At 35.3% G+C, this 13,496-nt stretch overlaps 1 protein-coding gene across 2 annotated transcripts in view; it reads left to right on the plus strand.

The window, feature by feature from the left end:
- The window catches only part of LOC116304134 (LIM homeobox transcription factor 1-beta), a 47,031-nt gene that overhangs the window by 2,862 nt on the left and 30,673 nt on the right, over positions 1-13,496 (plus strand). The window contains exon 1 of one of the 2 annotated variants that reach the window (XM_031713799.2): positions 11,947-12,263. The exons of the other annotated variant lie outside the window; for it this stretch is intronic. Coding sequence (XP_031569659.1) covers positions 12,239-12,263 — 25 coding nt within the window. The 5' untranslated portion in view covers positions 11,947-12,238. Of the gene's footprint in view, positions 1-11,946; positions 12,264-13,496 lie in introns of those variants that run through there. 2 annotated transcript variants of the gene reach the window in all.

Here is a 13,496-nt window from a genome sequence, read left to right on the forward strand (position 1 = left end):
TTAGACAGAATGAGGGAAGGCAGACTTATAAAATACAGAAAAGATAGGTATTAGTATTTGTTGAAGGACTGGTTTAAAATGCCTTTGGCAAGTTGGATGGGAGGGATTTCAATAAACTTAATAGGCTTTGGTTTACCGACCGTGCATGACCTTGACTAATACCGTGGGTGTCTAGAACATCGAGACATGGTTAAACTAAATCAAATGTGATTAAAAACATTATTCTATTAGTGAACATCGTCCAATTCCCTTAGGAATGATTACAAACCACCTATAGTGAACTTTATCCAACATGCCTGCCATTTTTATTCCCTTAGGAATGATTACAAACCACCTATATAGCGAACATTGTCCCCACATTATCCAACATGGCTGCCATTTTCATTCCCTTAGGAATGATTACAAACCGCCACCTAAAGTGAACATCTTCCAACATGACTGACACTTTTATTCATTTAGGAATGATTACACCTAGTTTTTACCAAATCTAGATTCAAAATGCGCATGTGCAGTAGTCATTGACTGCTGACCACAAGACTGGTTGACAAAAAATTGAGTCAAAATCCAACTGTCTGCTCTTGAAAAGTAGAATAGAGTTGCTTGTTGGTTCTTTCTGTGCTTCGAGGGTTTGTCTCCGGGTTCTCCGGATTTCCACCCTATTCAAAAACCAACTCAGTCTAAATTCCGATTAGAAATCACTATGAGAGATAGAAGACACCCTGTGAAAATTCCATTTTCTTTCGTCGTCTTTTCTTCATTTATTTTAAAGCAAGTTTCCAAGATGTACTTTCGTGTTTCAATTAACGTTTGAGACGCGACGCATCTGAGAATCCATTTAGGCTTGAATGAGGACCGTCTGGAAGCAATGAGCCTGACAACCGTTCTACCCAATGAACCGCAAACAAGTAATAATCTTTACAAAATGAAAAATAAATTAACTGATTAGCAAAATATTTAAGTATACCCAAGAACAATTAGGAACTGAAAAAATATGATCACGATAAAACAATCAAAAATGATAAATTCTAAGTTTTACCATAACGCATGGTATGCAGTAGACAATTTTTAGGATTCTTAAAGGATAAATCAAAATAATAGAGGATGGTATGTACTATTGTTCGATGGTAACAATGAATAAAAAGGTAATTATCAATACCTCTTCGGCACAGATAATGAGCAATTGAGTTAGCAAGCAAAAGTATCGCTAAATATATTCAAAGCTGGTGCAAAACTTACCAGAAATTTTAAGTCTAGGTTTGTACAAAATTGAAGGAGTTGTGTTTCCTGTTTTTCTTGTTATTCTTTCAAGTTTACGGAATTTACTTTTCGAGTTCTGTTGCGAGCTTGGTAGGTTTTAGGTCTAAAAAGTCATTTGCATTTTTAATGCTAAAAACTTATTAGAATATTTAACTTTTCTATTATTTATTCTACTTTATGAATTTGATCTCATCGTGAACAAATATGTGTGTAAGGCAAAAAACCGTGGGGGAAGGGTGGGTGCATAGTTTATTGACCAGCGTCTTTCGTTGACACTGGCTTGTTTTCCCAAATGTCATTTATTCAATATTACGAGTTTTCTATTTACTTTTGAACGCTATGTTTGAGAACACTGGTTGCCCCTAGAGACAACGCAGAACGGCTTTCTAAGGTTTCTCTATCCAACATGCTTCCGAATATCCCACCTTAATGTAAAAATCTGACATCCTTGTACCAGCCTAGCTAAAACGTTTGCCTATGAAAACACAATCCTTTCTTGGATATTGGCGTTTCCTTCTAGAGTAAATTCAGAAGTTTTCAGAACTACAAGACACAGAAACCCAGTAATTCGGATTTACGTTCTGCTCATATATCCTCTTTCCATACTCATCATTGTCATGCTTTTTCCACCCCCTGCGAATGACCCAACCTGCCCGAGAGCTCCAGCTAGGACACCCAAGAGTTTGTCCGAATAGAAGAGCTTATTAAAAAACGTCTTGCCATCTGGCAAAAGCATTCTCATAGTCACGCTGTTTGATTCTCGAAATTTTTTTCTTTTTCATCGCTCCCAACTTTTCTCTGATAAGTCTTCATAATCACTAGCTCGGCGCAGTGTATTTCTTTGTAAAACACAGAAATGGCATTAAGTGTAAGTAGCGAGCCTGTGTAAACATTTGGTCAAACAAAAAAAACTTTATGGTATTATGTCTATCTGTCCCATGAGAATGAAAATCCTGGTCTTTTCGTTTTCGGATGGATTTTGTCAAATTTAAAGTCAGAAAACAATAGATAATGAAGCAAACTCTTTCGCCTGCCAATATATATGTCACAACTAGACGAAATTGAAATTCATCTTGAATCAACTTCAGCGTGGTTTTGCAGTGCCTGTTTAAAGAGAAAGGAAATCCCCCAAAACCACCAAAGGTTAGCTTTTGGATTGACTTTAACGGGAAATTCTTAAGTCAAAATTTAAAGGAGGTATTTAGAATAACCCGGCAGACAAAAGCTTTATAGAACTCTATTGTTGTTTCGTCTACGATTCCTCGACTTTCTTATAACACGAGATGACAGAGCTTCAGAGCGATAGGATCTTTTGCAAAATTAATGTTTTCAAAACATTCATTTTAAACAAGCTTGGAAATAGGTCTAGTGAGATGAAAAGTTGCGGGATAAAACGAAATATGTTGTATCAATCGCGGCCGGCCGAGACATTTGAAGGTGGAGTTGAATTCTAAGATAAGTGAATTCGCAAATTTGTCGAAGTTTTCTCAGCCGTAATGAAGAAACAAATTATAAATTAGAATTTAAGTAAGATTATACATCAATTTACTTCTCTTTTTTGAGCCAGTAAACTATTTCTAATAAGATTTCATTAAATTCAACAACTCAAGATCATCAGTGATGTCTTGACTAAAAAAAATTATATCTCCATCAAAATTTCAATCCTTTGCGTCTGAGATCAATAAAATTCATAATTTCCATGTTTGATTAAAATGGTTTTATTTCAACCATGGTGTTTTGGGAACCTTTGTATGGGACGAAACTTTTGTGTCACAGGTTTTAGCACACGTGTCAGAATGGCTTTTCGGACCTCATATTCGCCAATATGTCAATCGAAATTGCACTTTTAAAGCAAATAATTCGACTTCAACGGTATGGGCTCAATGGGGAATGGTTCAACCACGGGTTTTGACAATGAATGGACGTTCTAGAAAACGTCTTTTGGCTTGGAAGACTTACACGAGTCGAATTTGTGGGGTAAAAGTCTCGGGTTTTTGAATGTTCTTTATAAATGTCAACCCTATATTAATCGAGAAAAGTAAATAAAAGCAATTTAGTGAACGTGAAGCCGATCTAGTGCGAATATGTCCAGCTAATGAAACTTTGAAAATGAAATCTTGACCAGCTGCAACGTATATTTAGCGGCTGGAAATTTTTTTATGATATATGACGAGCAGCTATGTAAATGTTGAGCACAGAGAAAAAACCGAGTTATTGACATCTAACAGCATCTGCCTCAGAATAACCTGAATTCGAATTTTTTATAGAGCAAACGAAATGTAAAAATACCTGTTTTAAACCCCCAAAAAATTATTAACTTATGTGTAGTATTTGTCTGAGAATAAGAAGATTTAGAATTAATATCTTTGATCTTTTCGGAAAAAAAGGTCTTCTTAAGATAAGTTAGCGAAATAAAGAATTTGTATTCACTGTCAGACATTGAGAAGATGTACGAAGCTGCTATCGTTTGTAAATTTAAAAGAAGCTCGATTACAAAACCTCAATAATATCAGCTAACCTTCCCAATCACAAACCACAACTTTCGTGGCCATTTTCCTTCGGATAAAATGACTTTTGGGTTTTGCACATGAATGGTTTCTATTGCAAACTTTTGTCAAATTTGACGTTCAATCCCACCGCTGTCACCAAAATATTCACAGGTTCAAAAAAAAAATATCTCAAGCCTGTATTATTATTTAATCAAGATATTTTTATATTCGTTAAAAATGTCCAAGGAATTATAAAGAATCACGTGGAAGTGTTAAAATCAATAAAAACACTAAGATTTATACAAGTGTTGTGAAATTCGATTCCCTAATTTTTTACAAATATTTTGACTGGTAATTTTCATGTCAAACTTCATGCAAATTATCAAAACTAGGGTAAAACAAAGTCAAAAGTATTTTTTCAATTTTTTCTATTTAAAGATTGTCCTCCCAAGCATGTTGTTGTTGTTGCTGTTTTAAATAAATTCTGGAAATATCTGCTTTGATAAACTACGTCACTTTTGTCTCGCTTTTCTTCGAGGTATTGAAAATAGTATGAATGAAGGAAAAAAAAACAACATCAAAGCGCCAAAATAGAATTAAACAACCAGCAAAGAATGAAAACCCGACCTTCTTTGCTAAATAATTCACAAAGTCTATCAATGCTACGTTTTCTTTGAAGCCAACCGACCATCAAAAAAGCGTTTACAAGATTAGAGCTGTAGTTGATCATTTTCGCTACTGGAGAAGATCTTAAACAATCATTATGTTAAACCTAAGACTTCTCTTTATCTATTCATTCTTAATACTTTAATAGCCCAAAGATAAAACTTATTCCCCAAAACAAAAAGTATCACAAACGACCTCGACAGGTTTTCTCTCCATTGGTGGTGAAAACGCACCAAGATACGAAAACATCTAGTATTTGTAATTATGTACACCGCAGGACGTACACGTTTAAAAAAAGATCTTTTATTTTTTCTAATATATTTAGTAAATACTAAGATCCGGACAGCTTCCAGAACGGCCTGTAATTGGGAAGATCGATGGACAACAGTTACCTACGTCGTATTGAGTTTTGCGTTGTTAAAATCAACAATATTTTGGGAGGTCTTTGCATCTGTTCTAGTTTGTCGAAAGCGCCAATCCGTGCCACAACAGGTTATATATATTTCAATGAAAGAACGCGCGCGCAGGATTGAGAACAACAATCGTTCTTATTAATCTGGTTTATTTTCGAATCTTTTTGTTTAGTACTAAAATATTTTTATAATTCTCATTTAAGAGAGATTAGAAAACGTTATAATGGAACAATTGTGGTCTTGTTTTATGGAATCACTCCGATGGGTTTTCTTTCATTTCTGTTCATTCTTTGTTAAGTTTTGAATTAACACCTTATTTTTCCTACCTGCTCTCGGTTTCACAAATTGATGGTTGAATCTAGAACAATGAACCGACAATTAGGCAATAAAAAAAACAGTTTAAGATAAGCAAGATGCACACCTTTTATCGTTATCAATAATAATTGTTTGAAAATAATGGTTCAAAAGAAGAAAAAAAAAAAAAAAAAAAAAAGGTGAACAAAAAAATATATTTCGTCGAAAAATAAAATAAAAAATTGAATACACGTCGCACAAAAGTCCAGTTCTAGTACCTATTGTTCGTGATATTCTTTTGTCTTAGCCGAAAAAAATCCCCATGTCACAAGTAAGGCTAGAGTCCTACTTTGGAACTCAATCTAGGATCGGGGTTTGGAAGGTGGTGTTCGCAATTAAAAACAGAACGACACAAGACCAGAACGTTGTGAGATTACACATGATATCAGAGCAATATCGCGGCGAACCAGGTAAGATTGTACTCCCAAAACGGGAGAGTAAAATGATATTAAGATGGTGTAAGCCCAGCGTTTTTCATGGCCAGAAGTTTCATTTACCAAAGGAATTGTTTACGGAACCGCCTGTCTCTTCGAGTCAGGAAACACACTACATTCCGTAAGTAAACAACCGAGTTAACGTCGACTGCTCAAAAGTACGTTCTACAAGTTACCATTGCATTGAAAATAAGCTGCTAAATCCGAAACGTTTATTAGGACTCAGCAATCACGAAAAATGACGACAAGAAAAAGATTGCTCAACCACTTGTGGTTATTTTTTGTTTAACTTTTTGCACTGTCGATCAACCGCGGTCTGTTCAGGAGCTATGCGAATTGAGGACCAAAATTGCACAAGGCACGGAACAGAGAAATGAGCACAATACAATCACGAGGTTTAAGACAGGCTGCATTCCTCTTAAATTACTTCCAAATGGCTACTTTCACGGTCATTTTACGTCTGAGGAGAAATTTTATTACCTACAAAGAAAATAAATTGAATCATTAAAAATTTTGATATTTTACTGCACAAATTTTATTTAACAAATTAAAAACCTTTGGCTTTGCGCTGCTGGATGCTAATATTTTTATTCATTGGAACATATTAAGAACACTTATCAAGATGTTTAAGAAGAGGGTGTGTTTAAAAAAAGATTTAGAAAATATGTGGCAAAAATTTATGATAATTTATATTTTTAAAATATAGTTTTAAGTTTAAAATGCAGGGTAATTATTAGTTACCTAATTTTGGAAAAATTAGGCCAAAAAAAAAAAAAAATTATTTTTGAAAAGAAATTTGAAGGAAGTATTTTCTGTAGTAACTATTAAAACTGGGAAGCGATTTGGAAGTATGATTAGGGAATCAGCAAAAAACATGACAAGCTCAAACTAAAATTAAATTCAAAACGGTTAAGTTATTTGTATTGCTGCAAAGTCAATAAAATTGGCGGCAAAGAGGGGTTGCAACACCTTCTCAGCACAACATAACCTCTTTTTATACGAATTGTCGTTTTTTTAATACTTCATTTTATAAGAAAACACCTTATTTTCCTATTACCAGGTATTCAATAACTAAGATTTTCGTTTTAAGATAATTTTTTTGAGATTTTTTGGAGGAAAATTTATGATCATTTCCAAAATGTTTCTCTCGAGAAGGTGAAACAAATAGACTTGAAAATGTACCTATACCGCATGGAAAGATAATTGTAAGGCCATGAAAAGTTTAAATCTTGTTTAAAGACGAAGCTAAATGTAAGAGCTATAACTAAAGTCAATCAATTTACCAAAATTCATTTATGAATGTGAATATCTGGCACCAAAACAATGACTAGTGAAGCTAGGTAGTGAACGACCCAAGAGGACTAAAACATCAACTGCCATCGACGGAAAATCCCGCGCGAAAATTTCACGGGAAAAAATAAATTCGATTTAAACTTTTTATTTCTAATTGTTGTGAATAAATGTTCAATGGATTTAATCCTGCCTTGAAAATTTTGATGATAATAAACAATGGAAATCTAACTTAAAAAGAAAATAGATCCAACAGTACTTGTTCATAGTTGGATGAGTGTTGGTGTACTTAGCAACCGTGCTACCTTTGCCTACGGGGTTGACTTTTCGTCATCAAAGTCTCTCCTGTTGCTCCAAATCGATACAGACTTTTCAAAATTGTTTTTATCGAAATAAATCATATAAAATTGTTAACACAAAGAGATACAGACTGAGATATTTTTAATTATCTGCTCTCGGAAAATCGGTTAATACCTCAGAAGTGAACGGTGTAATCCTCAAAGATGCCGACAAAAAGAAAAAAATTAATTATTCTCTGTCGAGTTTTCACACCCTAAAGCTGCTGGCTAGAAAAATAAATAGATTATTCTGAATTTTATTTTGTATTTATTCTGTCTTCAAGATACTAAAAACTGGAGTTACGACAACTTTTATTCTGGATAATATTTTCTGTCGGGAACTTTAGGTACATGAATTTCCTTAGTTAGTGTACGTTTAACATTAAAACATTAATTACGAAATTCGGAACAAATTTCTGGATAAGACTTTTCAAAAATTAAAATATATTAAAGTATTAGGGAGAATAGGCATAGTTTTGTAGGTTTTTAAGTTGTTGTTTATTTGTAAGGCATTTTACTCGTTGGGTAAGTCATTGTAAATGTAAAGTCAACGGTACTGTTGGCGTCGGATAGTTCTAACAGGAAGCTTGGATAGTTTCATTAAGAACCCCCCGAACTGTAAAGCCCAATTTCAAAGTAACATTGAACTTTATTTCCTTTTACTTATTTGAAGTAGAAAAATTATATATTTCTAAAGGCAGCCGAAAAAAATTAATGATGATGGTAAAGTATTATTATTATTAGTTTTAAGGCATGATTATTGCACTGGATGGTATGAGACGGTGTTTAGGTTATGGCAGTGCATGGATTTCATCTCAATGTGTGAAATTTTCGCTGGATTTAAAGATGTCTTTTAAGAAAAATACCATAAGAACTTACTTTTGAATCCTTATTGAGTAATTTCACTGAAAGAATTTAGATTATTTTTGGACATAACTGGGAAAATATCTTAAGGACATCAGGCTCTCAGTATGCGTGTAGTGAAGTAACTGAGTACTTCCAGTAGGGTGTCAAAAATCTTTACCTCGAAATAACAGATCTAAGGTAATTTAAAACAACAGGAGAACTGAGAAGTATTTGAAATTAAGGTCTAATAATTCGACTCAAAGGAATCTTTAATCTAAATCACCTGTTAAAATCAATAAGTAAAGCTTGGAGACTTCATGTACTAAAGTACAGCACCGCCGGCCATTCCCTTATAAATCTGCAAGCTTATGCTACAACTTCGGGCTTTTATGAACAAACATTCTAAATTTACTAATAAGCAAATTCAACTACTAGGTTGTAAGGCTGCTTTTCTATCGATTCCTGAAGTATTTCGAAGAGGAAACCCCGGTTAAAGAGCTAAAATTGTGGCTGTTGATAAAGATCTGTTCGGGTCAGTTGATCACCGATTACTGATGATACTTTCAAAAGAAACCTTTGAAACGCTTTCAAAAATATGAAAGACTAGTAATTCTTTAGAGAATGAAGATTTAGTTGATAATGATGCACTAGATTTTGAGAAATTCCTTTTCGCCTTGACGACAAATTGAGTAAAAATTTGTACTTTTTTGTACAAGGAATTTCGAATCACAACTGAGCCATTCATTCGGGGCATTTGTTTGCAACACTGATGAAATGGAAAAAGTTCTTTGATAATACTATAAAAGCTCAAGGAATAAAAATATGTTGAATTCTACTCACTTTTAAATGATTCAAGAAAGAAGTTAGTATTTCTATAAAGAGAGTTTTGGCTGTTAAATCTGACTATGGATCCAAAACAAAAGGTCCTTCTCAGTTGTCCACGATGAAGACTTCACAAAGCAATAATTACAAGAAAGGTCCGGAGTTTTCGGTCATGTAAGTTGAACCAGACTTAAAATAACGAGAACGACATCCTAAGTCATAGCAAAAATGTCACATCGATACAGATAGGAACCCAAGTCTTTTACATTGATGTTTGCCAGTATGGCAGACGAATAGAGTAAACAAGAAACGAGCAAACATATCAAACGATTGCCCAAGTTATAGTTAGTAGTTCGCGTTCATTTCCGTGATGCGAATCGCCTCAAATCAATAGAGCTAATACATACTAGACTTTAAGACCCAAACTGTCATTTTCTATCTAATTTTAATGAAGAATACTTACTCGCGTTTGAAAAAATCACGTTAAAACCTCTTGTATCTTTGTCCACGCCCTAACACACGTTTATTATAACATGCGTTGTGATTCAAATACGATTTGCAATCGGTGTATTTCGCTTATTGAAAGCTCCAAAAAGGCAATAATTATCGGCAGAGCTGGAATAAAAGATAATACCTTAAACAATGTAATTCTGGAGTTTATTTCTTCTATCCTATTGTAGCTATCCAGTCGGCAGATCGGGTCGGCAGAGGTGTAAGCCGTACAGCCCTAAACCGCAGTCGAAGTCCCGCTGGGACAAAGAGGTAAATTGCTCGGAACTAATTTGGTCTCGGCGTAACCTCGAACCTTCTCTCAAGACACGCGAACTGGGGCAACACTTTTCTAACTGTGATAGAAGTTGTACGAAGTTGTACGTGTTTACGGAATTGCTTTGATACGATTAACACTCGATAAAAAAAATATAGTTGGCTGGTTTGAGAAGGTGTTCAGTGGAAGCCCTTCCACGCCTCGTGGCGTTAATTGCAGTGAGGGTTCCTTTGGTTGAGAGTTAATCTCGACGAAACATTTGAACTTAGTTTGTAAATGTTACGTTTCTACTGATCACGTCTGTTCGTTGTTTCAGGGCAAACTAAACAGTCAGAACTGTTTGCTCGTCTAATTTGAATAAATGTGATGGATATTAGGGCTTCGCGTCATTTTAGATTTGACAGTGAAACAGATACTTCTCAGGCATTGTAAAGAAAGCCAAAAGACCTGGAGAACTCTCCGTTTTCCCTGGTGAAAACTCACTACTTTGTACAAACTTTGCCCAACCCTGATAAAGATGGTTTTTGCTGTTCCCAACTAAAATTGTAGAAATCTCTGTGGAGTGTAAATTAATTGTTTTGTCCGCGCACATTTTATGGGTGAGTGAACAGAGGGTTCGTTGTGTTAACTGACTTTGGCGGTCTGCACAAAAACCTAATCTTTCAACAAAAAGAGAAAACAAAAAAGTCGGAACCAGGTTTCAATCAAAAGTGTTGAAATTTTCGACTCTCGATTTGTTTTTATTTGGAAGGCATTAAACAATCAATACAAGGCGCGCAGGACAACGTGTCAATAGCGCTGAAACTCAAGGACTTGTAGTGAGAAATAGGTACGAGAGAGCTGATATATTTACACAGGACGAGCTTTCAATTCGATTAACCTCAACAAAGGCTGACAGGACGATAGAAAAGCAAGAGTACAAGCTACACGAAATCTTCCTCTAACAAGATTTTCTCGTCAAGCAGCTTGCACCCCATAGGGACTGGCTAGATTGATGAAGCCACTTCTTAAAGAAATCCCGCGTTACACAAGAAACAAGTCAAAATAGAATGTCTCTTTTTTGTAAATAAGGTTTTTGGAAGCTGGTGAATAACGCATAGCGTTTCCTTGCGATTTGTGTACTGTTGACACTACTTTCTTGCTAGATTTGCAAAGAACTGAATAATTTAAAACACATAAAGGCCGTAGCTGCCACTCTATGGGAGGTGATTATCCAGAAAGCCAAACATCCGAAGAGACCTTTTCTCATACTAGTAAAATTTACATTGGCTGTTTGCTCTATCGGCCTTCTTTGAAAAGTGACATAAATGACAAGCAGTCTTCATCGCCCGCATGACCTGTGCTCGCTCGTGTCAAAAAGTTCCTTGTATTCACCGCAGCGATGGCAGAATGACAGACCAATATTGACAGAGCTGCTATAGAACTCATGTGTTTAATGGTAATTGCAAAGTAACCAGGGGGAACGAGCTCCACTGCTTGCAGTATTCGAGATTACACTTTGGGATAAAATATTAAAAATACTTCACCGACTTTTTTCGCTCCTCCCAAAAACAAAAGGTTTTAATTTTTTTTTTAAAATCATGAGCTCCCACCTTGGGAAGTATTTTTAAATCAACTCCACAACTAAGAATAGTTTTCTCAGACTACTAAAATAAAGAGAAATATATAAGTGTATATTTATTTATATATTTAGATGGTGTCGTTTAATAACGTGAAGCTTATTAATCAACCATCCCGTTAGGACTAGATAAGCCATTAACCTTTTTTATAAGCTTATATTTTTTATATTTCACGCCAAATGATAGATTTTAAATTAATATGCGAATTCTGGTCCAATTTCTATATCAACCGTGGAGTAGAAATTCACCAATTCGCTCGCCAGCTATGAACATCAATCACAAAAATGAAAGAATTCGCTAGGTCGCAGTTGGGGTTTCAACATATTGAACAACAACCTTTTGAAACCGAGATTCTTTAGAGAATTATGTATAATAATTACAACCCTCTGAACAGTCATTGCGTTCAAAAGTCTTTGAAAAAGAAAAAACTAAGATAGCATAGATATAAAAGTCGCCCCAGAATCCGGCAATCCCATTGGTGGATTCTGTAGGTGGGAACATGATTATGCGTGTCCCGAACAATTTGAAACTCATTGAAAATTCCACAAAGAAAAACTCATGAATATTACAATAAAGTTTTTTCATATAGTGTGCGTTTTGAACAAAAGTCCAGAATGATGCTCTACGCGTGATTGATGGAGTCGTGGTCCATTTGCGTGCCAGAGATTGATCGCAAAAGAAGCTTGAGTTTTTTTAGTATTAGCCTCGCAGAGAAATCCTAACAAAACAAAAACAAACCGAACTAGTGATGAATATTCAAGTGTGTATTAATGTCAAAGCTGGCATACTCTAATCCCGCCTTATGAGTTGTATGAGTGACCAACTGGATATCTGTAAGCCAAGATCCGGTTCTAGTGTTGACTCAATCGACCATCGCCAAAGTCACTCAACATAGAACTCCGTAAGGGTTCTACAAACTGCCAAGTCCTCGAGGGAAAAGTGCCATGGATGTGAGTCCGCCAGATCTAGGTAGGAACCATATATTTTATTTTCTCACTAGGCAAAGAGTTCCTAACGGTTCTAATCAAAATCCTACGTCTTGCTCCACCGAAATTCCCAAAATACAGGAATAGATCAATATAGGATCTGTCTTTTTTCCTAATCATTTGACAGCTCCGATCCCATATATCCTATATTCCGTTACTCTTGCCAAAATATTTTTTCAGAGAATCTTGGTCAAGTGGTTGAATGTTGTATTTTTTGTACACCCATCGCGGTTCCCTGGTATCACACAGCGTCCTAAATAAGACCAAGAGTTCCATAAAGAAAAAAGGTCGCTTGCTTTTTGAAACCAGCGTCTTGTATTCCAAATTCCCATTTCCACCAAACAGATAAACGAAAGAATTTTCACTATTGCCGGTTAAAATGACAGATATACTTTGCATAAATGTTTCGTAGACGAACGTACAGACACGACGAAGCTATTTTCAGAATTTCAAGCTTCGTAAGAGATGTGTTTATGCCTTCTTGGCACAGCAAGGAAGCTTGGATCTCGTCTTCGCGTATTGAGGAGACCGTGTGCACTGTCCCACCAATCTTAGAATTGTTCTCGGACCAGAAATGTCACTAATAGTAGACAAGCAATTTCATGGCTTTGATTCCTTTCTTTTAACAAAACACTCATTAGTTGATGGTCTTGAAGGCAGAGATAGCATCAGAAACGATACGCTTCGCCCGGCATTGTCATATATACCTCGGTGAAAACTGTCCGTTTCGCTAACCTTTCTACGACTTGGATTTTTACAGTATTGACTTCATTCAAGGCAATTTGTCGCAAAAGCCACTTCCTATTTAAGGTCTTTTTATTTGTGTAAGGTCACGGAAATCAGCCATTGAGAAAAATCAATGCAGTCCTTTCAACTCTCGTGCTCCACTAATTTCAAACAGTCAAAATTTACAGGTATTTTTCCCCCTTCTCTTAAAACTACAAGAACAGCAAAAACCTCACTTTCTCAAATTTCTGAAATTTTGTACAAAATATCAGTTTCCCAGTCGCTAATAGTACAAATCCCGAAATAAAGCATAAAAACGAACGCTTGTATATGTTTGTTCGCTTCCAAGCTTCTTATATATTTTGATCACATAGTATTCATGCAGTATTAAGGTGTTTTTCACAGAAGTCAAAAATGCTTTAAAAGAGCACTTATTTAAAAGGAGCAATCTACTAAAAACTAAAATCAAGATTTCAGCATCGAATGGCTT

This window comes from Actinia tenebrosa, unplaced genomic scaffold, assembly GCF_029948245.1.
Source record: "Actinia tenebrosa isolate PJP-AT-01 unplaced genomic scaffold, QUT_ActTen_1.0 PGA_scaffold9__36_contigs__length_13948895, whole genome shotgun sequence".
Taxonomy (NCBI): Eukaryota; Metazoa; Cnidaria; class Anthozoa; order Actiniaria; family Actiniidae; genus Actinia; species Actinia tenebrosa.